Source organism: Penicillium mononematosum, assembly GCF_028829835.1.
Source record: "Penicillium mononematosum strain IBT 11891 chromosome Unknown utg000003l:1.0-8172316.0:1.0-8177699.0, whole genome shotgun sequence".
NCBI classification, from domain to species: Eukaryota; Fungi; Ascomycota; class Eurotiomycetes; order Eurotiales; family Aspergillaceae; genus Penicillium; species Penicillium mononematosum.
Window position 1 is genome coordinate 7192235 of NW_026643273.1, and position 27613 is coordinate 7219847.

Here is a 27613-nt window from a genome sequence, read left to right on the forward strand (position 1 = left end):
CTACTACGTTACTATCTACTTATCTATATAGGAAGAACTTAGGGATATATAAGGATACTTATTTATATATCTAGTTTAGTTCTTCGTCTTCAATTATATATTATTACTTATATTTACCTTTTAGATTACTAGTGACTCTCTTACTTAATTATAACTTGATAACACTTATAAATAGACTAATACCCCGGTATAGATCTATTCGGCGCTCTACCTAGCACCGTTCCTCGATACTTTAAAAGGACTAGACTATAGTAAGGCCTATTAGGCAATAGTATAGTTAAAAGTATAGATCGTTAACGTTAGAAATCTAAGCGGTATAAGGTAAGTATACCTAGAACCCTTCTAACCTAACTATAACTAGTTAGTAGTATATAATATATTAAAGACCGTCTCGAATTAAGTAAGTTCGAGTTACTAACCGATAATATATCTTATATTAGTACCGGAAAGAAGCTAGTAGTTAAACCTACTAACCCCGATTCCGATAATAAACGAGATAATAGGATTAAGATACTAAAGGAGTAGGTAAAGACTTTAATAAGTAAGCTCTAGGAGTAGGAAAAGTATAATACTATAGTTGAGGACTATTTAGCGTAGATATATACTTAGATCACCGCTTTAGTACTAGCTAGTGCTATCTAAAGGCCGATATTGCCTAAGGCTAAGTGTTTTAAGGGAAACCGAATTAAGCTTCGCGGATTCCTTACTTAGATAGATATATATATTAATATAAATAAGTCTAAGCTTCCGTCCGAGGTAAGTAGGGTGATTTTTATATTAACCTACCTACGCGGATAAGTATAGAACTAGCTTAAACCTTATATTAGGGACTATTATAAGAAAGTATCTAGAGATTAGTCTAGTACTATAGTAGAAATCTTTAATAGCTATAGTAGTTTCCGATAGTATTTAGAACGAACATTCGGAAATATCGACGCTACTAAAATAGCTAAATATAAGCTATAGAAAATTAGATAATAAATTAGCGTATTAGTCTATACCTCCGAATTCTAATAGATTATTTCGTATCTTAATCTACCCGATCGAGCGTATATTCTATACTTTAAGGTAAGACTTAAACCCGATATTAAGGATAAACTAGCTAGGATCGATAGACTAGATACCTTAGATAAACTTATTAAGATTATAGTTAAGATCGATAACCGTATTAATAAATAAAAGTATAAACGATAAGAAATAGACTAATAGAAGTGTGGTAAATCGTATAACTTTAACCGTTTTAGTAATAGACGCTATAATAAGGCGCTACTATAAGATAATAATCTATATAGCCCGAAGCTAATAGAATTAGACGCTACTTAAGATAAGTAAGATAAGCGTTATAAAAAGAACCTCTACTTTATATATAGGAAACTAGGATACTATATAAAGGAATATAAGTAGAAGCGACTATATAAAAAACGGTAATACTTATAAGCGATATACGAAGGACTATATATAATCTAAGAATAGACCTAGATAGCGACCCTAAAGGACGAGCCCTTAGAAGATCTCTTAGTAAGATAGGAACGCCTAAGCCTAGAAGAGATACTAACGGGCAATCTATATATTAAAAGATTAGCTAATAAACTAAATTACTAGTACTTAGAGATTGATTAGGATACTATAGAGAGTTAGGGATAGATATAGTACGTCCTCTAAGAACTAAACTATTCCCTAAAATAGTCTAGTAACTCTTAAGAGCGGGGCGCGAAGATACCTAGGAACGCTAATTACGTTCCCTAGGGCTAATATTAGTCGAGGAACCCTAAGCACGCTTCTAAGAACGGATTAAATAATCCCTAAAATACCTTATAAAAGTCTAAGATACTATCGTTAACTAAAGAACGATAAAGAAGCTAATAAATTTATAGGATATCTCGAGAATAAGATATAGACCTATAGGTTAGACTAGCACCTTATTAATATAATTAAGGAAGGCGATAACCTAATAGGATACCTTTATAAAGACTCTACTTATATGTATAAAGGATACGTACAATACCTAGGATATAGGAGAATAGCTACTATAATATACTATAATAAGATATATACTACTTATAGCTAAAGTAAGTTAGACTATAGTATTAAACCTAGACTACTAAAGTGGATAAAGAAGCTAAGATAGAAAGAAGAATATTAAGGAGTTTAGTATAATAGATAGTAGTTATACGATTATAAGAATTAGCTAACTATATAGCTTAAAGCGATACTATTAGGAACTTATATTAAGCTTTATATAGAGTTATCTATAGGGCGAGTATAGACCTTTATCGACTCGGATACTACTAATAACTTTATAAATCTATAATTTAAGGAAGATCGATAGGTTAGGACGAATCTATTACTATTTACGGTTCTAGTTATAGGACTTAATAGCGAAGTGCTATTAAAAAGAGTTAGCGAGGAAACTATTTTATTACCTATATCTATCTATAGATATCTAGAGTTAATAAAGTTTAATATACTAGAAATAGGAGACTATAATATTATATTAGGCATTCTATAGCTTAGAAAGTATAATCTAAATATTAACTAGTAGTCGGGGCGGATTACTTTTAACCGGTATAAGTGTAAGAAAGAGTACGACAAATATAAATCCTATCGGAAGAGGGTTATATAGAGGGATACTAGCGGCACTACTAACTAGTCACAATCTAGAGGTAGGATTAAGCAATTAATAAATAGAATCGCTCTAGATATAATAGAATAGTTACTAGATATATCCGATTAAGAATTAGCGGAATATATAATTATTAAGTAAAAGAAGCTATATATAACTAGCGATAAACTATAGATTCCGGACGAATACTATAAGTTTTAGGATATTTTTATAGTACTAGCCGAAGGGACCCTACCGGAATATAGGATCTTCGACTACAAAATCAATATAATAGAAGGTACTAAACCTACTTTCAAACCTATCTATTAGTTATCGCTAAAAGAGTTAGAGATATTTAAGGAATATATCGATAAAAACCTAAAGAAAGGTTATATCCGAGCCTCGAAGTTACTAGCTAGATACCCGATTATCTTTATACTAAAGAAAGACAGAAGTCTTCGACTTTATATAGACTACCGATATTTAAATTCGATTACTATTAAAGATCGATACCTACTACCTTTAATTTATAAGATTTAGGATCGAATTTAAAGAGTAAAGTACTTTTCGAAGTATAATATTACTAATATATATTATTATATTCGGATTAAGCTAGGCTACAAATAGAAAATAGTATTTAGGACTAAATATAGATATTACGAATATTTAGTTATACCTTTTGGCCTTACTAATATACTAGTAATATTCTAACGTTTTATCTTTAGCGTTCTTAAAGAATATTTAGATATCTTCGTTATTATATATTTAGATAATATTTTAATATTCTCTAAAACGCTCGAAGATTATATTAAGTATAATAAGTTAGTACTTAGTAAGTTAAGAGACGCGAAGGTCACACTTAAGCTTAAGAAATACGAGTTTTATATCTAGGAAATAGGATTCTTTAGATATCGTATTAGCCTAGATAAATTAGGTATAGAAGAAGATAAGGTTAAAAGTATTTTTAAATAGCCTATACCGAAGAACGTTAAGGAAGTGTAACAATTTCTTAGTCTCGCGAACTACTATCAGAAGATTATTAATAGCTACACTAGTATAGCGACCGGACTTTACCGATTTACTAAAAAAGGATAAGCATTCTAATAGGATAAAGTAGTAGAGGAATCGTTTAACGAACTAAAGGAACTGTTTAAATAGCGAACGATTATAGTAAACTTCAATTACAATCTACCGATTGTATTAGAGATAGACGTATTAGACTACGCTCTAGGAGCTAGGCTAACTTAGAAAAAAGAAGATAGGACTTTCCGACTAGTTACATTTTAGTCGAGAAAGATAATCCTAGTAGAGCTTAACTACGATATTTATAATAAGGAACTATTAGCTATAGTATTAGCATTCTAAGTCTAGAGAGTATATCTTAAAGGAGCTAAGTATATAGTGACGGTATAGACCGACTATAAGAACCTTATATTCTTTACTATAATAAAGGTTCTTATATAACGATAAACGCGATAGGCTAAGACCTTAGTATAATACGATTTTAGGATCGAATATTATAAGGGAATAGAGAATAGCTAAGCTAATATATTTAGTAGACGACTAGACTATAAGATTAGAACTAAGGCAGCCGAACCCGCTATACTAAAACAGAACTAGGACGGAACTATCTTATATAATAAATAGATTCTAGCCGTAATAGTAGAAATCTAGGACGACTTCCTATAGCGAATCCTAGATATATAGAAGATAGATAAGAACTATAAGATAATCGCCGGATAAATAACCATAAACGATAAATTTACGTAGGATAAGATAGGAATAATCTATATATATAGATTAATATATATTCTATTTTCACTTAGGAACGAGGTCATTTAGCGATACTATAACGACCTTATATATAGATATATAGGAATAGAAAAGACTATAGAACACGTTTCGCGAAATTACTATTTTCTAAATATAAACCGAAAGGTTAGATTCTATATTAGTAGATATAATATATACTAGAGAAATAAGCTAGTATAATACGTACTATATAGAGAACTATAGTTATCTAAGACACTAACAACTCTATAGGAATAGATTATAATAGACTTTATCACAAAGCTACTAGTCTTAGAGGGATACGATATAATTATAGTTGTGGTTAATAGGCTTATAAAATACGCCTATATAATTCTAACTACCGAAACTATTAACTCGGATTAAATAGCTAACCTAGTACTATAATATATAGTTATAAACCATAGGTTACTATATAAGATTATATCGGATAGAGATAAGCTATTTATATTAAATATATAGTAGTTATTTATAGACTAAATAGGTATTAAGCTAAGACTCTCTACTATATACCACCCATAAACTAATAGATAAATAGAAAGAGTGAACTAAACGGTAAAGTAGTACCTCTAATACTATATAAACTACTAGTAGAACAACTAAATAGGACTATTACTAATAGTATAACTAGTATATAACAATATAGTATACTCTATAACGAAAGAATTACCGTTCTATACAAACTATAGGTATAATCCTATAACGTTCGGAGAACTAATTAGTAAGATAGCTATAGTAGAATTAGTAAAGCTAAAGGCTACCGGGCTTAAATAGTTATATTTATAACTATCTAAAGATATTAACTTCGTTAATTTAAGAATAAAGAAATACTATAACTAATAATATAAAGAGGGACCGGACCTAAAAAGGGGGAAAAGGTTTATCTTTTATACTATAATATTAAAACTAAGCGACCTAGCGATAAATTAGACTACTTACGACTAGGACCGTTTAAAATTAAAGAAAAATTAGGACCGGTTAGCTACCGATTAAAGCTACCCTATAGTATAAAAAGACTCTATCTAGTATTTTATATCTCGTTACTTAAACCTATATCGGAAAACGCCGAACTCGCTATAAGTATAGAAATTACGGAAGAAACCGAAAACGAATATAAGATCGAGGAAATTCTAGAAATAAAACGGATAAGCGGAAGACCTTATTATCTAGTAAAATAGAAGGGGTACGATACCTCTAAGAATATATAGGAACCTATCGAGAACCTAAAGGGCTGCCCTTAGCTAGTTTAATAGTTCTACTAATATTAGTAGCGGAGAAAGCCGGATTATCTTAGAAGGATATCGGAAGATTAGTAATCTCCGCTAATATCTAATTAAAGTTCGGATGGTCGGTAGTAGTAGCGAGCTACTTAAAGTTAAGAGTAGAAGGGGAAGCCTACTCTAAGGACGTCTATTTTTTATTAAGAATTTAAAAAAGCTCGGTATTATACTCCGACATTTTAAAACCTTTTTATTTAAGGAAGGCTATCTATTTATATAGTCGACGTTAATAAGATATAGCTTCTTAGTATTATTTTTATTTATTTAATACCCTTTAATATAGTTCTATAAAGTACGCCTATAATTCACTTAACTCGGGTTCTAATAAATCGAGTTTGTTTTTATTCGTTTTAAGGTCCGAAGAAAGTTTATCCTCGGTACGATATAATAAATCCTATTCCCGACTAGTATAGAAATCACGCTTATATAAACGACTAGTATAGGTATACGCTATATATTTTAAATATTAGCGAGAACGATCTATTAGGTAGGCTATACTAGCTATTTTATAATGATTATAAGAAATAGCGGTAGTAAAACTATTATCTTTAATATAGTCTACTTAACGATAGTGAGCCTTAGAAGAATTAGACGGAAGTTTTAGGGGTAAGCTCGGATATAGAGTTAGCCTTACGTTTAGGTATAACAAGCACGTATTATTTTGAGAAAGAGAAAATCTATTACCTACCTAAGGGGGAACCGTAGCTTTATAAGTCTTAAGGACGAAACTCCTAAGAGAGGGGGAGATAATATTATAGACCTACCCATTACTAATTAGTGGTAACCTACTAGGTATATAGATAGGCCACTAGGAGCTAACAAATACCGGATTATATGAATAGATAGTAAACGGCTAATATTAGCCTATTATTCGCTATAATAAATAATACTATTATACACTATAAGACGATTAGCTAATATTATATGATTATATATATAGTAGATTAGTAAATAGTCAAATAGTAGAATCTACTAAGGAGATTCTATTATATTACTATTTACTTATCTATATAGGAAGAACTTAGGGATATATAAGGATATTTATTTATATATCTAGTTTAGTTCTTCGTCTTTAATTATATATTGTTACTTATATTTACCTTTTGGATTATTGGTAACTCTCTTACTTGATTATAACTTAATAACACTTACGAATAGACTAATACCCCGATATAGATCTATTCGGCGCTCTACCTAGCACCGTTCCTCGATACTTTAAAAGGACTAGACTATAGTAAGGCCTGTTAGGCAATAGTACGGTTGAGAGCATAGATCGTTGACGTTAGAAACCTAAGCGGTATAAGGCAAGTATACCCAGAACCCTTCTAACCTAACTGTGACCAGTTGGCAGTGCGTAATATAGTGGTGTATAGATAGGTAGACGGTCTATTAGCTTATACCGAGTAGCAATGCTTATTATATAGCTATCCTAATAGAGCTAAAGCTTCTTCTACTGTCTATCTCGGACGATCCGGATATTAAGAAACTATACCGCTTCTCTATAATCTATTAGCTCCTAGTGTGCTTCTAGATCTCGCTCTAGCTGCTATACTTATACTTTAGTAGTACTATAGCTAGCGATTAGGATGTCGTCTATATAGAAGAAGACTAGTAAGCCCTATCCTATAAAGACGTAGGGGTCTTCCGGTATTTATTATAACCCTAGCTTATATAGTACACTTACTACTTCTCGTTACTATAGTCTTAGTGAGATATATAGTCTATATAAAATATAGCGTAGCTTCTAGTACTTACCCGGGATCTAGAACCCTTCTAGTATATAGGTATACGTCTCCTTCTTATCTAGCTTACTATTTAAGAATATAGTGATAGTATCCCGCTATTATAGATCTATATTAAAAGCAGTCACTAGTACGAAGATTATCCTTATTATCCTTACTACTAGTATAGTAGCCCTTTTCTCTTTATAAGAAATAGTTTTAAGATCTCTTTATATATAGATACGAGCCTTTAGTTTTAATAGGTAACTATCCTAGTTAAATTTATATAAGAAAACCTATAGTAGAGGGAGGATCTACTTCCCTCTATTCTTTAGTCTATTAATAATTTTAAATATCTCCTTTTTAGATAGCGAATTAATCTCTTTCTTTATTATTATAAGGAAGCCTTCCTAGTATAGGTGATTTATAATATCCTTCTAATACTTCGGCGGTAGAGGAAGATTATCTCGATAACGACGACTATCCGGTTTCTCTATATATAAACTAGCGGTAAAGGTATAGAGTAGAGCTGGGGGCTCTTTATCCTATATTATAGTAGTTATTATATATATAAAATTATTATCTCTTCTTACTCTATATATTCGTCTTCTATTTAGTATATTACCGGTATTAATATCACTAACTATCTCTCTATTTAGTGCTAGTAGCTTAGACTATAGCTACCTTTCTAGCTTATCTTCTATAGAATTAGGAGTAGGTTCGTACTAAGTCTAATCTTCGTACTAAGCCTAGTCTTTATATTAGGTCTAGTCTTAATATACTAGATCTTCTTAATTAGCCTATATATCTACCCCCCTAACTAGAGCTAGTACTCGCTTCTTCTTCCTATAGCGGAGTGATTAGTAGTAGTAGTAGATCCTAATCCTCCGGAAATATACTTAGTAGTACTATACGCGCCGGTAGATAGCTAGATATTAGCTAGTATACTTCTTCTCTTACCTTTTAACTTAAGGTAGTCTCTTGTTAAGCACTTACTTTACTAGTTGCTTCTTAAATCACTTCCTAAGAAATATTTTATATTTATTAAAGATTCTCCTATACTTACTAAAGACTTTCCTACTAAGGATTATAGTACTAGGGGTTATACTACTAAAGATTATCCCGATCTTATATACCCCGACTTTCCTCTATCGTACTAGTCTATTAACTAGTGATTTTATAGTTAATTACCTAAACGATCTCTTTAGTAGTAAGTTCTTATAGTTATTTTACTAAAGGTAATAGAATCGGCCGATACTAATCGTACTTAGATATATACTTCTAGGTTTTATTAATAACTATATCCCTAATATACTTTACCTTTTTACTATACGGAAACTAGATCTTCTAGATATTCGAAGTATAGTATCCTACTAAGAAGCTAATCTCTACTCGAGGGTATATCTTATTAGACTATACTTGATTCTTAATTCTATAGTACACTATACTTCTATATAGCCTAATATTTAATAGATTAGTCTTTAGTATTACTAGTGCGAATTCCTTCCTAACTTCTTCCTATAGAACTACCTAGCGGTTCTCGGTAGCGATATATAATAGTATACAATTTAATAACCATATAGTAGCGCTTACAAATTCCGGCTATAGATCTTTAGAGAGCTTCCCTTTAAAAGTAAGTATATATATATAGATAATAATTATCCTACTAGATCTCTCGGTATACCTATTTATTTCTAAATATCTAAGTAGAGTATAATATACTAAAATACTATTAGCTGTTAGGCTATACTGCTACTCTACCTACTATAGCTTTATTATTATAGTAGAAAGCCTTAATCGGTAGCTTTTACTAATTCCTTACTAGCTATATAAACTCTTTTATTATAAGCTAGTATTCCGGTTTAACTTTATATATTATAATCTAATAGAACCTCGGTCCTTCTAGATCAAAAATAAGATATCTAGCGATATCTATTATACGCCGGTAGTAGTTAAATTAGATTAAAGTATACCCTTCTAAATTATCTAAAGGATCTTCCGACTAGCTATTATAATATCTACCTCGGAGCACTTCCTATTTTATAGGTTTAATATAGAGATTACTCCTCTATCGACTTTTTATCTTTAAAAACAACGCCCTCTACTATACTAGGAAGCTTCGCTATAGTATATAGTTTAATATAGGTTAAGCGCCGATACTATAGTTCGGAAAAAGCCTTTAATTCCTATAGCTTTACCGAGTTCTATACGCCTACTTAGGTAGTATATACCTATTATAGAGGAGTTTCACTAGGCTTATTAAAAAGCTAGAGGTTAAAATAATCCTAGAAATATACACTAATAATAGGCCTATTATTAGGATCCTGTATATAATTCGTCTTTTAATACTAGAGGCTACCTTTCTTCTTTAGTATCGCGTATAATACTAGATTTATATAGAATCTAGGTAAGTATAGAGTATCATTTAATATAATCTCTATCCTTCCTTTCACTAGGTATCTTCCTACTAGGCGAGCTATACCCCTACCGAGTATCTTTATAGTACTATCTCTAGTTAAAACTTCTATATCGTCCGGGATAAAGTTAATAAATAAGCTTCTATTATTATAAATATACGCACTCGATCTAGTATTAAAGATCTATCGATTATATAAGGAGGGCTTATCACTTTTTACTATAGATAGTATATACTTACTAATCTATATAGCTTTATACTTTTAATAGATAGTAGTAAAGCTAACCTAGTTAGTATATTTAGCCTTTAGCTAAGCTTTAGTAACTACCTTATTAATCTATTACTTCTAAGCGAGGTCCTTTACTAACTTCTTCTTCGCTTTCTCTAATATACGCTTATTAAGGGTATATCCTTCCGGTCGAATTGCTTTATTTATAATATAGTAAGTAGTAACCTTATACCTTAGATATATACTACTATACGGATAGCGTCTCTTTTTAAATAGGAGCTTCTCTTACTTCACTTCCGGCTTCGCTTTTTAGTATCCTTACTAGGTTAAAAATGCACCCTTTAGAGTATTAGTTAAGATTATAGTCTAAATACCTATCTTACGATTTATAGTATAGAATAATTTAAAAAGATCTCGAGTATTATACACTTTCTTATCTATAATAATCTCCTAGTATTTCCCTTACTACTAGATAGGAAGTACCTCTTTTATAGCGTATAAGAAATCCCTATTTATATCTCTATTATTAATACTAAAGCTAATAGCTTACTCTTTTAATAAGTTCTACTATTAAAGCTATTCCTTAATATCCCTAGTCGGCTTCTATATTATAAAAACCTTCTATTTTATATAGATCTCTTCTTTATACGTAGTCGATCGGGTAAAGCGAGACTTTAAGTATATAAGCCTATTATACGGAGTACGATATATAACTAGAGAGAGATAGTAGATTAGATTAAGGTATATAAGGATATATTTATTTATATCGCTTAGTCCCTTTATCTATTTCTCCTACCTTATATACTTCACTTTATATATATCTATACGGTCTCGCTAGATCCTTCGGTCCTTCTTATCGCCTTCCTTAGGGTATTCGGGTTCTATCGGTTCTTAGAGAGGCTCGGGCTGTTTATTAGAGGGATCGGTTATTAATAAGATAAGGTCTAGATTGTATAGATCCTATACGTTCTTTTATATAGTATATAGCTATACCTTTATAAACTAGGTGCGCTATTATAGCGAGTCCTTCAGTTTTTCGCCCTTTATAGCGGAGAGGATTAATACTACCTCTATTACTAGATTTAGGGGTAGCTTATATAGCTTTAGGATAGCTTTAGGGGTTACGAGACGCTTCTAGCAGCGGGCTAGATACTATATTCCAACTATAGTAGTCTCATTCAGTGCGAACCGGGCTTATAACTATCGGCGTAGGCCGTATTGTAAAAATGTAGGGTCCAATCAATAGTGTTCAACTCTCTATATTGCTGTATCGACTTTCCTAACAATTTATATGGGCCGTCGATTACTAATCTAAAATTACAAAATGCATAGGATCAATGGATCCTCCGGTATGCCGGTATGCCAATGCATCTATTCCGACACAAAAGTGATGCCTGGGTGCCTGGATTTGGCCTGGCAGAAAAATAAGAATACCTGAATTACCATTACAGAGCCCTTAATAAGCAAAGTACAACCCCGGCCTTCACCTAGGCACCTGGGCATACCTTAATTCTTAGGGAGGTAAGATAAAGCTTTTAATCCTATGCAAATGTATGCATCTCCAGTTTTGGAGGTGGTTTACAAGCCTCCATGTAGTATGGGGGAAAAGCCTCACTTTCATATATGTAGAGAGAGAGAGCTAGTAAAGCACCTTTGAACACTGGCGATGCAGATATTTATATAGGGAAAAAAGCCTCATTTTCATACGTGGAGGCTTGTAAACCACCTGCAAAACTGAAGATGCAGGTATTTGTATGGGAGGAAAAGCCTCATTTTTATGCTTAATGGTACAATACACTGTAAATTGATGCCTAAAAGCGGTCTAGAATTCAGGCCAAATCCAGACATTAAGGCACTGATCCCGGGTTTTGAACCCTGAGCGCTATACACCTTCGTAGTCTTGGGTCATTGTGATTTCGATCGTCGTTCCCGAGTCAGTAGGCGGTGTGACTGGTCTTGCGTCTTGTGGGTTCATTGGTTGCGGAGAACCCCGCCTGCCTCAGCTCAGCTGCCTATCAACTACTCCGTACTAGTTATTCAGTCGCACTAATGTACCTAGTAGGTCGTGACACGTAGTCAGGTACATACCTAGACTGTTGACGGGATTTTCTGACGCCCAATAACTGCTTCAGCTTCTCGAGCTTACGACACGGTGAAAATTACACCTGTCTCCCGAATATGTCCTTAGTTCCTCTCACACCTTGTCTGAGAATTGTTTCCAGTACTCGGATTTCTACTCGGATTTCCATGTAATAATTAGAACAAGGATAGCCCTGCTATGGCGCCCTTTCTTACCACGGTAACAAACACCATTCGATCGGTTGATATCAGCAGTCCGGACACCACAGCTGAATACTTTGCTGCACAATGGGTGAATCCTGGAGATATCTTTTCGGTCCTCCTTCTTCTTGGGCCGGAGATTGTTCAGCAGGCTGTGGCCCAATTAGCCGGAAGATCTATCACACCAGTTGCGTTCTCCTTTGGGTGGGTCGCGTACTCTACGAAGGCCCTAGTCTCCATCGTAGGAGGCAAGTATCATCGGAATTCGCGCTCTGTTTCTTAGAAGCTTGCTCTAACCGAAATAGATGGTCGATTGATGCCCGACACCGACATGGCGAATACAATGGTGATCGCTGCCGGGACAGGACATGTTCGCACGACGAGTAATTGGATTCTTGGCCGGTTACTCCGAGATATGGACGATCGGGATGACAGCAGCGCGAAAAATGAACAGCCCCATGTTCCACCTAGTAGGGATGACTTGCCGACTGCCGAGACGGAGAAGAGGCTGAATCACAGCATGCCGTGGCAAGCGCTCAGAATCTCTGTCTTTGAAGTGGTTGAGGAGCCAGATTGCCTGCATGGCGTCCCACATCGCGACTGGCTATGGTTCTCCGGTTTCATCGTCATTACTATTCAGCTGGTCATTGCCATGTTGCCCTGGGTATTCCATGGTGAGTGGGGAACCTTTCTCATCACTGCATATGGGAATTTTCTTGCCCTGGTGGGGGCCTCTCTTCCACAGTGGAAACGAGAAAAATGGTCATGTCCAAAGCAGGGTGGGGCGACAGTCACCATAACCCAGGGAAATGGCAGCCGGCATGCAGTTGTCATTCTGGGCAAAAAGGGCGTGGGCTTGGATCTCGAGATCCTAGCTCAGGGGACCCGCACTGCGCCACCTTCAAGGTCCACTCGTTTCGCTGCCGGTGTTCTGTTGGTCCAGTGGCTCGGACTCCTAATAACAGCTGCTGGCCTAAAAATTGATACATGGTGTAAGTGATGGCCCTTCTTCGTCGCTTTGCCTGTATGTGGTGGAATGAACCTAACTTCTCTCTTGGCAGATCTCCTTGGAGTCGGAGCCTTGGGAAGCCTACAGAATTTGATAGCAGCTGGTGCACCACGACAGCCTAGAGCGCTTGGAGTCCACATCAAAGACACAGGCCGCCCAATATCGGGTACACGGGTTGCGCATGTTTTGAAAATGGCCGAAGAGCAATATCCTGGCGTGGGCATCTCATTGGTGCCAATATTCTTCCCTGGATCCATGAGGATCCGTGAGCAAGACTTTGCATTTTGGCGGGATGCGCAAGAGCGTATAATGGCCCCTAACCAGCATGGAACGCGGCTTGATAATCTCCCTCCCCTTTGAGTTAAGGATTTTCTGATAAGGAGATGGCTAATACTCCGTGACCGTCTTCACTCTCTGTCTCTTTCCTATCCCTCAGTTCTGATAAGCCTAAACTTGCGAGTATACTTTGTTGTATGTAACATATTCCAAAGAGGCATTATATTAGAAAAAATGAAATAAAAATAGAGAAAGAAACGAATGCCATTCAATCCTTTGATCCAAGAGAAGAAGGAGGAAATGACAATCAAAAGTAACTAAGAAAAGAATATCAGCAAGTAAAAGCAAAATGAATGCGTTCGGATATTGTACACTAATGAAATGGCTTGGTAAATTGTCACCCTATCACATCTTGAGCATCTGCCGCTCTCGCCTCACTTTCGAAGACGGAAACACTATCTTCATGCATGCGCCTCACGAGGTACATAATATCACTAGGAAAAAGCAAAATATATACGCTCGGATTACACCGTTGAAATAGCTTGGTAAACTGTCACCCTATCGCATCTTGAGCATCTGCCGTTCCCGCCTCACTTTCAAAGACAGAAACGGTATCTTCAGGCATGCATCTCACTAACGAGATGTAATATCACAGGATGATATTCATCGCTCGCTCAGATCCGCAGAGCTCAGCTGCCTGTGCTGACTAGTTGCCTACTTACCGCTGCAATGAGCGTCGCTAATCTCATACTCTATGCGTATGAGATGATAGCTTCTGCCGATCACAATAATGTCAGTGCAGCCCGGGTTAGGAGATCTCGTTTGCATCAGGCTGATTCGGCGACTTTTAGTATCATGTCAACGAGTCTTCCTAGTTCTTCAAATCACGTACTTTTTTGAGAGGACCAGATGATTCTCCCAGACAATAACCACATTAACATCTAGACACTGCTTAGCAAGACTTTGAACAGCATAGTCTAAGCTCCAGGAGTTACAGCTAGTCTGTTCAAGATGGTACGCATTACGATAAAACTGCAGAAGTGACATTGAACTGAGAATAGCAATGGACTAGGAGTTTGCAAGTTCTGATCCAGCCGTCAACATCTTCTATTACCATCGGCTCGTCGGCAGCGGTGATAACAAAGATGGCCAACAAAGACTACCGCACCCTCCCCGCCTTGTTCATGGCTATGAAGACCTGTGTCTGCCAGATACGCCTGCGATCATAGACCAGTGTTCCAATTCTCAGCCTCGAGGGAACTTGTGGCTCACCTGCCCGACTGAAAAGATTCCTCAAATCTACCGGGAGGTGGGCTTTCTTACCCAGCTCAGTCTGCTGTGCGCCGCAGCCAATCTCAAGAAATGCCACAATAGAAAATATGTGGAAACGTTTCAGGTTATGGAAGCGGAGGCTCCCCCCGTGCTCCTGGGGTCCCTTCCGCCAGTGGGCTCTTGTTGCGATGTCCTGCCAGGAGACGCTCGAAGAAATCCTTCGCGAGAGCCTGTCGCTTGGGTTGGCACCCGTCGACAAGATCAGCCGCCCGCATACTCACCTAGTCAACGCTGTGCATGGCTGTTGTCAGATCCTGGAGAATACTAGCCCAGTCCAGGATCTTTTTGTACCCGTGCACGATGGCTTTCTGGCACCGGCGGTAGACCTCAGCGAGATATGCAATATCATTTACTGGATGGCGCACATTCAAGCCGCCAAAAAGCTCTCGATTGCAATGCTACGTCATTGGGATCATCGTTACCTCCCAAGTCTGGTGACAGGACCAGCCATTCGCGAAGCATCCCAAAAAGTTCTTTCGCTGGAGCTGTGCAGCTTCCGATTTTGGAACCTTGTTGACCTTGCGGAACGGAAAGAGACCGACTTGCCAGCCATAGTAAACACGTTGAATGTCGAAGATCGTCGTCGAGCATTGCGCCATAAACACCATGACAAGTGTGCAGCCACAAAATGTCAGTACTCACATAAGGACAGTACGAAAGTTGATCAACTCCATATATGCGAGTCCGACTGTGGACGTTATGCCTTCCCAATGGATGAGCTGGGGGAGGCCTTGGAACTCGGACACACCACCGCCTGGTCCCGAGACGTTGGAGTCGTTAAGCCGCCGCACCTCCACAATCCAGATAAACCATACATCGCCATATCGCATGTCTGGGCGGATGGGACTGGTGTAGGTGTACAACAAATCCAGGGAATGGTCAATAAGTGTCTGTTTGACTATTTCTCAGGGATTGCCAAATCTCTAGGCTGCGATGGCGTGTGGTGGGATGCGTTATCCATTCCCTTAGAGCCCAAGGCACGGTCAAAAGCCATCGCAACACTGCACAAAAACTACTCGACCGCAGAGTACACTGTTGTGCACGATTTGTATTTGACAAACATGGCGTTCAAAGATCCTGCAACCGCCTGTCTGGCTATCGTGCTCTCTCCTTGGTTTACTCGCGGTTGGACAGCGCTGGAACTGCGAATGTCTACCAAGGTCGTGGTTTTGTTCAAAGGTCCCAAAAAGGACGAACCAGTGATCAAGGATCTGGACGCCGACATCTTGGCGAAAAGTCCAGGGCGTGTTTCCCGGACTCACTGGCTTGCATCGACTATCATATCCCGTCTTCGCAGGTTAGAGATCAACTATATCGACGACATCCTCGCAATCCTACGGCCTCGTAGCACTTCATGGGTGCGAGATAGAACGGTTATCGCTGCGCTTCTCACGCAAATTCCAAACTGCGATTTTTCTGGTAGTGAAGGCGCAATGACCCGCGGTATCATATTACATTTGGGCTTCGTGCCCTGACTCGAGCCTTCTTCATGGAAGGCCCACGATGTTCCCAAAGGGCCCATTTTCCTGGTGCCCTGCAACACTGGATGACATGCCAATTGACCTCCGTGTAGACTTGGAAAGCCAGGCAGCGAGGCGTGCCAGATTACTTCGTGTGGAGAATGGCGGTGCAGTCGTGGGAACCTGGCACTACGAGCTCGTGACCGCACTGCAAGTAAAAAAAAACCAAGTTCAGCCACATGGGGATCACATTTCAGTGGCTGTGGTCTTTCACAATGCACTGCTGGAATGGCAAAACTGTCTCATCCTCCGCGAGCGGAAGACGGACAATGGACTGGCCTTGTTAGTCACGACGGTCGGGTTGACTGTGGAAGACGCCAAGGTCTTATTGGAATGCAACTATGTCGGCGCTGCACGGATAGCGAAGGATGAGGACGAGAAGCCAAGTGCGCGGACGATCATAACAGAGTTTCATTTCCGCAGGAGGCGGAAGTGCGTATTGGCCTGGAATCGGGGCGATCTGAATGTTGTGCTCGGGACGTCATAGAACAACTCCAAAGCAAGAGGCAGTCTCTCGACAAGGGAAAAGCACACAGATCGAGTGTGAGCAATGATGTCAGCGGGTTCGACAAGAAGCGTGCCGACTCGGGTGACCAAGGCCAGGGGGTGGCGTCCACTCTGGCCAGAAGGCGATACGCGAAAGTGACTTCGACTACCCTTGGTATAGTCGTCCTGGCATAAGTCATCTCCCAGTTCCCTCCAGCGCCGACAACCAGGAGATAGAGGATGACTCAGACGAGGAAGCAACAGCGCTGCGAATCCGTGAGCATCTGAGTCGTGCATTCAGAAACGCGCATGCAACTGAAATACTGCATCTGCTTATATCGCAAAATATCGAGGTAGCGAGCGATGTTTTGGAGCAGCTGTCATTTTGCCAGCTGGCGAGTTTGAGCTTCGTTTATTTTTCCAATAATCTATCGAAGGAAGCCATCCTGACAAGTGAACGCGCTGCCAGTTTGCTGCCGACGCGCTCAGCCGATGGGGACCTAGCAACATTAGAGGCTTTGTGCATTTTGGGAAAGGTCTCCTGGAAAACAAAGCAATTCGACAACGCAGATCGATTTTATCAGACATTGATTGATCGCTGTGACCCCGCAAGGACGCAGGAACAGCAGTGGAAATGGCAAGCACATGGAGAGCAGTGTCTCCTCCTGATCGAATTGAACCAATTGACTCGGGCTTCTGAAAGTTACCGAAAGGCCTGGCGAAAGTTTCAAGACTTATCAACACCAGAAGACCTATTTGGATACGATGTCTTAACGCGCCTGAAAATACCTTAATTCTGTGCGCGATAAGGAGCAAAAAGCAGCGGAGACGGTGTACTCAGAAGCTTTGAGCGCTCTGGAACGAGATCTGGGCAAGGACCACGCCATTGTCATTATCACGGCGAAGATGCTAGCTAGCGTCCTCTTGAATAAAGGGGATATTGCTGCTGCAGAAGAAATACTTTCCAACATCCTTCCACACTTACAGCGGCTTGCAGGTCCGAGCCATCTGACGTTGACCACGAGGTACGATTTGTCTCGAGCCCATGTCTCGCAGCGAAGGATTACTGTTCCAGGTCCCATGCTTACCCTGATGGAGGATATCCAAGGGTACCTGGGACAAGAGCACTGGTTGACCAGGCTCACCGCTTTCACGACAGCCGGGTTCTATTTTATGAAGAAGGAACATGCGAGTGCAGTCCCGCTTCTAGAGAGCGCAAAGCAGCGGTGTACTACGCAGGACACGCCCCAAGAATTTCTGGCTGCGTGTGCTAAACGCGATCTGGGCATGGTTTACAGTATGCTCGGTAAGGATACTGCTAGAGGAGAATACGAAGCAGCCATGGAGGACCTACGAAATCTGCAACACTGCGAGCACGTGGAGTGGTATACTACCCTCTTCTGTCTCGGCATCGCACATCAAGCGACAGGAGATTACGACGCTGCAGAGAAAACGCTCACCGACTCGATAAGCGGGCTTGAGAGACTATGTGGCCCTCATTCATCTTGAAACTCGGGAAATTGTTGGCAAGCTTGGACGGCTTTACGCGAAACCTCTGCTGCGCTCAAGCCATGAGGTTCCGATTTCTCATGTGTACCGTGCCGTTTATGGACTCAAAGAGTTATTGGAGCGCTACGGAGATGTCCCAGGCTCAAAGGGCCGAGTCAAATGGGCCCTTCCTGATTATAAGACGGAATTCGGAATTGACAGCAACGACACAGGTGAGCGTGTCAGTCCAGGTGTGAACAATGGCGACACTTACCTTGAGGAAAATGAGATCTTGGTCCAGAATAAAGCCATCGCACTGAGGGATGATCTAGATTCAATAGAAGACAACGGTTCAGACTCTGAGGAATATGATGAACTGGGAGAAGCAAGCGACGTTTCCGGGGTGGTGGTACGTGTTGGCAGCAGAGAGGGCCCATTCAAGGAAGGGGACCGTGTGATGGGTCAGGTTGTCTATGCATCGACTAAGGCTCAGCGTCATGCTGGACGCCAGCATTACACCGTTCTGTTAACCCATATGACCGCCCAAATTCCGCGAACGCTTTCGTTCGATCGTGCTGCCGCTCTTCCCTCCAGTGCGTCGGCTGCCGCGGCGGCTTTGTTTAGCAAAAGCCACCTGGGGCTCGATCTCCCATCTGTGCCTTTTAAGCCTCCTGGAGACAAATTTGTTCTTGTCTTGGGGGGGGGGACGACAAGTGTTGGTTGCAGTGCCGTTCAGCTGGCTGTTGCTGCTGGCTTCAGGGTTATTGCCACTGCTTTGCCGAAGGATTTCGACTACACGCACGGAATAGGAGCTACCTTGCTAGTTGACTGCAGTAGCCCGACCTTGGTAGATGACTTGACACAGGAGCTCAGTGGCAAGCAGGTCGTTGGTGCCATTAACACCATCGGATCGCAGGGAAAGATGGACATATACGGTATGGATGTTGTTGCAGCGCATGACATAGAAGCTGTAAACATCAAGGACGATGATGACCTCAGCCGGCGTATCTATGGGTTCTTACACATAGCGTTGGCCGAGGGACGATACGTTTGTGCACCGGACCCGGGCGTCAACCTCACTACGACGGCTGTGCAGGCGAGCCTCGAAGCGCACAGAAAGGTAATAATTGCGCTATGAGATAAAGTATGCTGAGGCCAAGTGTAATCCATAGGATGTCGAGGATTAGAATAGTATAAGGTTCTGATAGAGTATTGGATGAACAGAAGGGGAATTGAGGATGGTCTTGCCAGTCAGGGCCGTCTAAGGAGATCCTGCTTGCTACCCGTAAGCACATGTGACGATGTGACATGAATGTAACTGCGGTTAACACTTGAGCTAGAACGCCAATATTAGATTATTACCGCCAGACGAAGTATATTTCTGAAGTATATGTCGCGGTTTTGCTTGCCTACTATCAGCTCTATACAGCGAGTCCGGCGAAAACCGCTCGATGCCCTTACGCGGACCTACAAATCCAGAAACGTGTTAAGGATTTAGTTGTCTTGCAGATCAAAATAAATAGGAATAGACATGAACAATTGATCTACCAACTAGATCATTCATCAAGAACAACCACCCCCAGCCGCCGAGCAGCCGTATTCATGTCTACGACCCGGGAAACGATCGTATCATCAGATGAAGTGTCCGGATCCTCAGACTCGTCCGAGTCCGTCATGTAGAAGTACACCCCAGCCTCTGAGACAAACTTTGCACGGTCAAGAACAACTGTGAACATGCGAAATCCGCTATCGTCGCATGCCCCCTGTGAGCTTTTAATATATTGGTCGGGTCCTTGAGGAGTAAAACGTTTTGCTGCTAGGGGTTGACTATCGCCTGTTGTGATATTGTGCAGGGCGCCAATAGAAAAGGGATTTTCTCGGTTCTCTTCATTTTGCTGGGCTAGAATCTCAAGAACTTCGTTCTGGGCGGGCCTGATGGCCGACCAGGAATTGGACTTTGGAATGAAGAATTTGAGAGCGAGGGTTTTGTTGGCCGGGAGGTTGGAGACCATTGACGCCGTAAAGAGGCGCGCTGTGCTTTCCAAGAAACCTTCTGCGTCGCGTATATGGCTCAGAAAGGCCGTATGGACAATGTATTGAATATCAGGGGTTTCGCCCTCAGGGGTATTAGTGACTGTCACGATGTTGGCTTCCTGAGAAATATGGAATGCCGGATCAAGAGAGAAGCCGCCAACTGAGGTTTCTTGGCCAAGCTGGTCACGAATCTGTTCTTCTGTCGGCATATCCTGACTAGGAGGCTCGCCCTCATCAATACCTAAGGCATCTCGCTCCGGATAGCGAGGGACATTATTGAAGATATCGAGAATCATTAACTGGCCTATATAGATCTGGTCCATAAGGCGCTCGATGACGAATTCAAATGCCTCTGACGGGAGTTTCTCTTGGCCCTCACGCAAATGCTGCGCCACGTCAACCTTAGTGCACGTGCTAGAAAATGTGCGATTGAAATAGAGCAAGTCTGGGCCTTCGCCTATCTCCTCGGCCTCCTCCGAGTCCTGCATATTGCCCACTCGATAACTGTGCGATCGTAGTAGGATATAAAACCACCCAACATTCGTAGATGAATATGGACGATTGAATCTCGGAATCAGTGGGAGGGGATTCTCGACCCCTGACTGATGTTGCTGCTTGCGACGGGCGATTTCAATGCGATTATGTTCAATGCAGGCAAAGCCATCGGGCGGGCGGTATGAATAAATCTCGAACAAAGGCTTGACTTCATCATTCCAGAACATCTGCATAAGGTAGTCTCGGAGCTCGTCGTGGTCGTCGTCCAGGGGAACAAGGCTGTAGACCTGAAAGGCAACTAGTTCACTGAGCTCTGGCTCGCATTCTGGGTTAACGTACTGCTCGAGCACGACAGGATGGCCTCGATGGTCAGCGTAAGTGCGCACTTGTTTCCAAGACCTAGACATGACGACTGGTCTTTGGGGGGATAAATAACACTTGATGGAAAACAGGTTTGAAAAAAAAGACCAGTGAAGTAAACGTGGGGAACAATGGGCTTAAATGGACTGGAGGGAAGAGGGGTTACATAACAGTTGGGACTAATCGACCAACGTAGACTGGAGTATCAAAATGCAAGTTACAGTCCCGACAACTTGAATTAACAGCTTGAACTAGTAATGGAGACGCGATACAGGTGGAGAATCAATGGAGAAAACACTGTGTGGATTGACTGTCTCGCACGAGGAGAGGAGGAAGAGAAGGAAAGGAGAGAGCTATCAAACTAGCGGGTTCTATCACATAGTGGTGCCTCAGGCATTCGACATAAGCCAAAAATAATCAACAGATCTTAATTTGTGACTCTATGTACGAATGACTGCTGCTATAAGCTGCGCACTAGCCTGATGCCTTGACTCGGCAAATATATGCAGCTTCAGTCGACACCAAACGGATTCGACCAGATGCATCGTGAAACCTATAATTAGAAGGTCCCATATTCTATCCCAGAATTCGGCGGAACCCGTTCTCGCTCGTTATAAGCGCCCAGTCCTGCTTCCACTCCAGCACCAAATTTGCGGCCCTCAATCGCTACAAAGACTGCCAACGTAGCACTGAAGAATGCCCCTGCAGCAGTAAGCGCAATGTTTATAGGAACCGGGTTCCCATCAAGGGCGAATCGGGTAACGGCGTCTAGCCCAGCCTGGCTAAGGCTGAATATTCCCGAAACACATACCACAGTTCCATAGATACGCCCGAATGAAGCGAAACCGAAAACCTTGGTAGCGTAGTCACTTTAAACAGTGTTATTAGCCAAGCCGTGGTATCAATCAGGGTGGACTAGGGACCTTACGAGATAGAAGAATAGTAAAGAGGCCGGAAGATCACGAATAATATAACGGTAGTATAGGCTGACCAGACATACGGCAGACAATTGAAAACGCCAATAGCAGTTATCAAGATTGTCAGGAGGCAGAATACCATGGACACACTAACGGAGTTGAGTAAAAGGCCAATGACCGGAGTTGAGGCAATACCTCCGACGGGCAAAGCAATATCAAACATGCGATTAATGGCCTCCGCGCGGCTTTCCGAGCCCAACATGTATAGATATTGCGCACGTATAGTGGCGATGAAGTAATTCATACGCAGCATTTGAAGGGTAGTTAAGAACAGCATGAGAATGAACCAGAAACTGAGCATTTGCTTGCCGGCGGGGGCACCATGTAAGACACCCCATACACCACTATTTCTCTGTAGTTCCTGGTATTTTCTCATTTGTCCTTCCCTGTGTTCTGCATCGCCGGCAATATTTTCGATTTCATTTAGCGTGGCCATGCGGTCATCTGCGCGGGCGCTCCGTACCCTAGACAGGTCATCGGCGACAATTATATCTTCGTCGGATTCGTGTATATCCCACCGATTATCCTTGGCTTTGTCAATCTTCCACTCTAGCTCGGTGATAGTGTGATAGGCGTGTGGTGGCATGTAGATAAACTCAGCAACAAGGATAAGAACAGGGACACTTATATAACTTAGGAAAAACTTTTTGATAGAAATATTCCCGTCGGTGGCATCGTAAACCAAGCTGTAGAGAAGGAATACAGCAGTAGATGCATCGAAAGAGCCCGTGACCATAGCAACGATAATGCCAGAGTGCTTTGGGAAGGCATAAGCGAGCTGAAAACTGGGGACAAAGATAAAGGTCCCCCCCCAACGCTAGAAATATATTGCCAGCAAAATATCCATCTAATCCGGGAAGTGTCAATGAAGAGCTCATAAATAGACAGCCTACGATCAGAGAAAAGCAGCCTGCAACCCAGCAGGCCCGTCGGCCGTACCTATCAAGAGCCCAGCCAGCCAAGAGGCACGAGATATTGGCAGCCACAGAAGCTACGACGAAGAAGAGGTTCAGGCGTAGATCTTGCTCGACGCAGGTTATTCCGTGGCGATTTTGACTATCGCTGATGAGGATCACATTGTCGGACCCACAAAGATCGCTATATATTCCTTCAGATATCAACACGGGCTTTAATGCAGCAAAGCCGAACACGATACCCGCGGATAGCCAGCACGCTACAACTGCGGTTGACACTTGAGCTAACACGCCAATATTAGATTATTGCCGCCATACGAAATAGTATATTTCTCAAACATACCGAATCGTTTTATAAAGGTTACTTTATATGCAGCAATATGAGATTCTTCGGAAGCTAAGCCAGTTGGTGTGAAGTGCATGAAGCGCCGCTCTTGATCCTCATTGATGGCAAACTGGTGATAATGGCCAGATGTTTCTCTTTCACGTATGTCGCCGCTGGTCGAATACGGATTTAGACTGGTAAAGCCTTGGTAGTCGAAGCCTTCTGCTTGGGTAACGTGCTGGGCCAACGACATTCTCCGTATTTGTTACTTGTAAAATACTTAGAACCCAGGATACCTGCTTCAGGCGCAGTGAAATAGGCTAGACCTGAAAATAAAAGTACTGGATTGCGATGCGAATTTATTATATATAATAGTAATGGCCTACGTAGGCTTCAGCAAGTCGGTTTGGTCACTAGGTAACTACCCAGTCTACCTACCTAGGTAGTGGGCTGTACTTTATAATCAACAGGAACAGGCTAACTCCAGAAGATCGTCAACCAGAAATGCAAATAATTCATTCAAGTGTGATGACCACATTTGCAATCAGTTTGATGGAATTCGGCAAGTGTACACGTCATTTGTTATGGTGTCGCCTGCAACTCGTATTGTTTCCAGGGATCATATGACGAGTTTGTATAATCACATGATTGGTATCTGATATTGAAGAATATTGAAGATATTGACAGAAATCAAGGAATGACAGATATTTTCGGCCAGAACCAAACGACCAAGCTCGCCGCTTGATGTAGCCGGTTTCGCTCGATATTACATCACGACCTCACAACAAGCTAGGTATATAAGATCAATACTTTTGTCACCTTTTGAAATGCAATCCTTAAGTTTAACACAATGATGTGGTCGAAAGATGTGAAGTATGTGTCGCGGTTTTGCTTGCCTACTATCAGCTCCACACAGCGAGTCCGGCGAAAGCCACTCGATGCCCTTTATTGGACCTACCAATCCAGAAACGTGTCAAGGATTCCCTCTCTACGAGAAGGACCTCGCTCCGCCATCGGTCGACTTTTGGACGACTATGATCGCTTACTGACAAGTCGCCCTGGACCCCCCCGAGTTTGGACATACTCTCCATCCTTCGACGTCCGCGAAACAGAGGATGCCTACCACCTGGAGGGTGAACTTCCTGGTGTTCAGTCCAGTGATATCGATATAGAATTTGAAGATTCAAATCGTGTCAATATCAAAGGTCATAGCGCGCGCGAGTCTCATTCCAATGAAGGCTCATGGAGGGTATCCGAGCGGTCCGTTGGAGAATTTAAACGAACCTTCAATTTCCCATCCCCCATCGATCAGAAGAATACCCACACCCAGTTAAAGGATGGTATTCTTTCTGTAACCGTACCCAAATCCGGTTCGGCCCCAAATACCAAGAAGGTCGATACCGATGCTTGATATTGCCTGGGAGATGCGGGTTTAAATATACGAGCAAAATGCATTCTAGGGTCTGGCGACGGAGTCAAAGATAGTTTAAGTGCGAACCGACCAATCCTACACAAAAGTCTTCGTGCCTTTTCGTCCTTAAGGGTCTACTATATTGGACATGTGGAGTATTAGGTTAAAGGAGTATATTAGTTAACTCAATTTAAGGCTTTGGAGAACTCCACGTGTGGTCCGCTCCCAGGAGTTCTAGTAGCTAGTTGCCATGGTTTCTCTCCTCTCTTTTACTCCTCCTCGAGTTCATACTTAATATTTCAGTACTACCTCCATTTCTCATTCCTGCAGTAGCCGCGTTCCTCATTTATCTGTAAAAGGCCATACTGCTTCCCTCTGGCTTCTCTCCTCACTTGTCCTGGAGTGGGAATTCAAGAATTCCTCCCGGCATTTTTCTAGCTGAACCCTGAAGTGTTCATAGTTATTGTGGTTTACCCAACCATCCCACCCTCGGTATGCTCCGACTTGCCCGAGGAATTCCTCCATTAGTTCAACACCACTAGCCCACTTTGCCTCGTCCAGCTTTCGCTGCTCCTTATCCTCCTCAGTAAAAGAAAGTGGACAGGGAATGGATGACCCAACGCGAGTCGCCCATTGTTCCCGCAGCCTTATGAGCATACCCTGGACAATGGGTTCTCCGTCACTAAAGAGCGAGCCTGAAAGACCCGTGATTTGGCCAGCGAGTGAATTTTTGAATTTTAAAGCGGCTGCAATCTCAGGGCACTCTTGCATCATCTGAATATCATAAAGTTTGTAGAGGGACTGGGCAGCACGAAGCTTCTTCGCCTCGAGCTGCTCTTCTGGACTGAGGTCATCGAAGTTGTCCGGTAGCTGGATCCGCTTCAGTCCCTCAGGGATAGGTCCCTGGAACTCTATCAGCGCTGGATGGCGAGCCTGGAGAAATAGAGGTGACAAATTCACGGCCTGCCAATCGATGATGGAAAGAATCTGTGTTGGCTGATCCGGGTTCACGAAGATGTTGTCCCCGTGTAGATCGGGGTGCCACAGAACAGGCTTAGATATCTCTTTGTCTTTTGGTGACAGAAACTTGGCGACCTTGAGGACATTTCGCAGTGTTTCTTGTTTTCGTTGAGCAGTAGGCTGGTATTGACCAGGCCCATAAAATAGCCCTTGCGGACGTGGGAATTCCGAAAAAGTCTGCAGACAAGCAAGTTCGCGGTTGGCACGAGTAGAAACATAATCCTCAATAGATGCCCCTATCGTCAAACTTCCATTAGAAAAGTTTTGTTAACGATCCGACGAAGACACTTACAGGGCCCTCGGTGGACATCAACAGCATCTCTGCCATCATCGAAGAAGGTTCGATTCGTGGTCGGACCAACCGCAAATTCCACACCAACAGTGTTCTTTTTATCCCCAAGCTCGATCATCTGATTTGAGTCGACAGGGCGTAGGTTATTTGCATAATATATGCTTCCATACATAGGAAACCGAGTGGATACAAGTACCTTCTCAAACCCAACGAGTTTCTGAACAATCTCAAACTTATCAGGACCAGGTAGATCATCCCACAGTTTGCCAAGTTCAACTCCGCGGCTTCTTTCCATAATGATATACGCGGCTCCAATCTCTTCGGTAGAGGGGCTCCAAGCATACACTGTTGGGGCTGGAATATTCAGTACATTCCGGACCTAAAGTTTGCCGTCAGACCATCTAGCACGTAGTAACATAAAGCCAAGCAATTCTCACATAGTCCATGGTCGCTACTTCACTAGCTGTGGTAAAGTATTGCGGTCCAGCATTGGGATTCGGGAGCTTTGCAATCACTTCTTTCCCATCGTCCATCGTGAGTAGGAAAACCTTGCTAAAATTTCCTTCTGGGAGTTTCTGTACTTCGACGCAGGACTTTGACCCTGTCGCATGGGTTGCGATATTGACGAGCTCTGCCAGATTAAACTTGACATAGCGACGGGACAACTGTTCTTTCTCATTCCAAAGCCATCGCCCAGATGTGTAGTGATAGACAGTATCCTCATCACAGTCTGAGGTATATATTCCTTGGGTTAGGGTTGGGTTGGTTTCCGACCGGGGAGAAACGGGCGTCGAGGGTGAGTGCGTCTGGCGCGACGTCAAACGTCGTAACCATTCCATACTGGTAGCATTATGGAAGGGAACAGAAGGCAAGACAGCTTGGCCGACTTTACAAGTGACTATACGAGACCTATACCGAAAGATCTCGCAAGCTCTGCGTGCGTACATTTTGTCGAGGAGGCGAAGTGGACGCGAAGTCGCATTCAGGTACCAGCCTCCCATCACATGACCTTGACAAGATAAAACAGGAGTTTATCGACGACCTTTGTGTCATTGGGGAGAAGGAGAGGCTGAGTCCAAGCGGGCCCTTCGGGTCCTCCGCCTGATTTGCTGAATTGGTTGCCTTGGAAGGCAAGGCATCTTTGGAAGAGAAAACAGGCTCTTCGAGCTCTTGGTCGATTCACGACTACTTGAGGAACTGCCTGGATGTAGTTCGGGTTTTGCGCCACACTGCTTCCGAAGAAACTGGTACAAGTCAGCAATCAGGCAGAATCAAAGGTTGTTGTACAATATAGGTTATTGGTGTTGAGAGCCAACCATTGTAGCCCACAACGCTTA

At 41.5% G+C, this 27613-nt stretch overlaps 7 protein-coding genes across 7 annotated transcripts; 4 read left to right on the forward strand and 3 right to left on the reverse strand.

Annotated features, from left to right (window-relative positions):
• Nucleotides 1–12335: 12335 nt before the first annotated feature.
• N7519_007745 (uncharacterized protein) lies at nt 12336–13706 on the forward strand (the record flags this gene model as incomplete). The annotated part of the gene is made up of 3 exons (XM_057294521.1): nt 12336–12569; nt 12621–13329; nt 13399–13706. The coding sequence occupies 3 exons, from the start codon at nt 12336–12338 to the stop codon at nt 13704–13706; spliced, it is 1251 nt and encodes a 416-aa protein (XP_057149332.1).
• Nucleotides 13707–15001: 1295 nt separating this feature from the next.
• Nucleotides 15002–16429, forward strand: N7519_007746 (uncharacterized protein; the record flags this gene model as incomplete). Its single annotated transcript, XM_057294522.1, has 1 exon — nt 15002–16429. One exon carries the CDS (start codon nt 15002–15004, stop codon nt 16427–16429), a length of 1428 nt encoding a protein of 475 aa, XP_057149333.1.
• A 28-nt stretch (nt 16430–16457) lies between these two features.
• On the forward strand, nt 16458–19586 carry N7519_007747 (uncharacterized protein; the record flags this gene model as incomplete). The annotated part of the gene is made up of 3 exons (XM_057294523.1): nt 16458–16943; nt 17771–18266; nt 18433–19586. The coding sequence occupies 3 exons, from the start codon at nt 16458–16460 to the stop codon at nt 19584–19586; spliced, it is 2136 nt and encodes a 711-aa protein (XP_057149334.1).
• A 418-nt stretch (nt 19587–20004) lies between these two features.
• On the reverse strand, nt 20005–21384 carry N7519_007748 (uncharacterized protein; the record flags this gene model as incomplete). The annotated part of the gene is made up of 1 exon (XM_057294524.1): nt 20005–21384. One exon carries the CDS (start codon nt 21382–21384, stop codon nt 20005–20007), a length of 1380 nt encoding a protein of 459 aa, XP_057149335.1.
• A 512-nt stretch (nt 21385–21896) lies between these two features.
• Nucleotides 21897–23806, reverse strand: N7519_007749 (Protein FMP42; the record flags this gene model as incomplete). Its single annotated transcript, XM_057294525.1, has 4 exons — nt 21897–22206; nt 22266–23131; nt 23208–23512; nt 23572–23806. The coding sequence occupies 4 exons, from the start codon at nt 23804–23806 to the stop codon at nt 21897–21899; spliced, it is 1716 nt and encodes a 571-aa protein (XP_057149336.1).
• Nucleotides 23807–24403: 597 nt separating this feature from the next.
• On the forward strand, nt 24404–24964 carry N7519_007750 (Hsp20/alpha crystallin family protein; the record flags this gene model as incomplete). Its single annotated transcript, XM_057294526.1, has 1 exon — nt 24404–24964. The coding sequence occupies one exon, from the start codon at nt 24404–24406 to the stop codon at nt 24962–24964; it is 561 nt and encodes a 186-aa protein (XP_057149337.1).
• Nucleotides 24965–25453: 489 nt separating this feature from the next.
• On the reverse strand, nt 25454–27223 carry N7519_007751 (aminoglycoside phosphotransferase family protein; the record flags this gene model as incomplete). The annotated part of the gene is made up of 3 exons (XM_057294527.1): nt 25454–26220; nt 26277–26655; nt 26714–27223. Coding segments are annotated over 3 exons (1656 nt in total), but the record flags the coding sequence as incomplete, so codon positions are not given.
• Between the last annotated feature and the right edge of the window lie 390 nt (nt 27224–27613).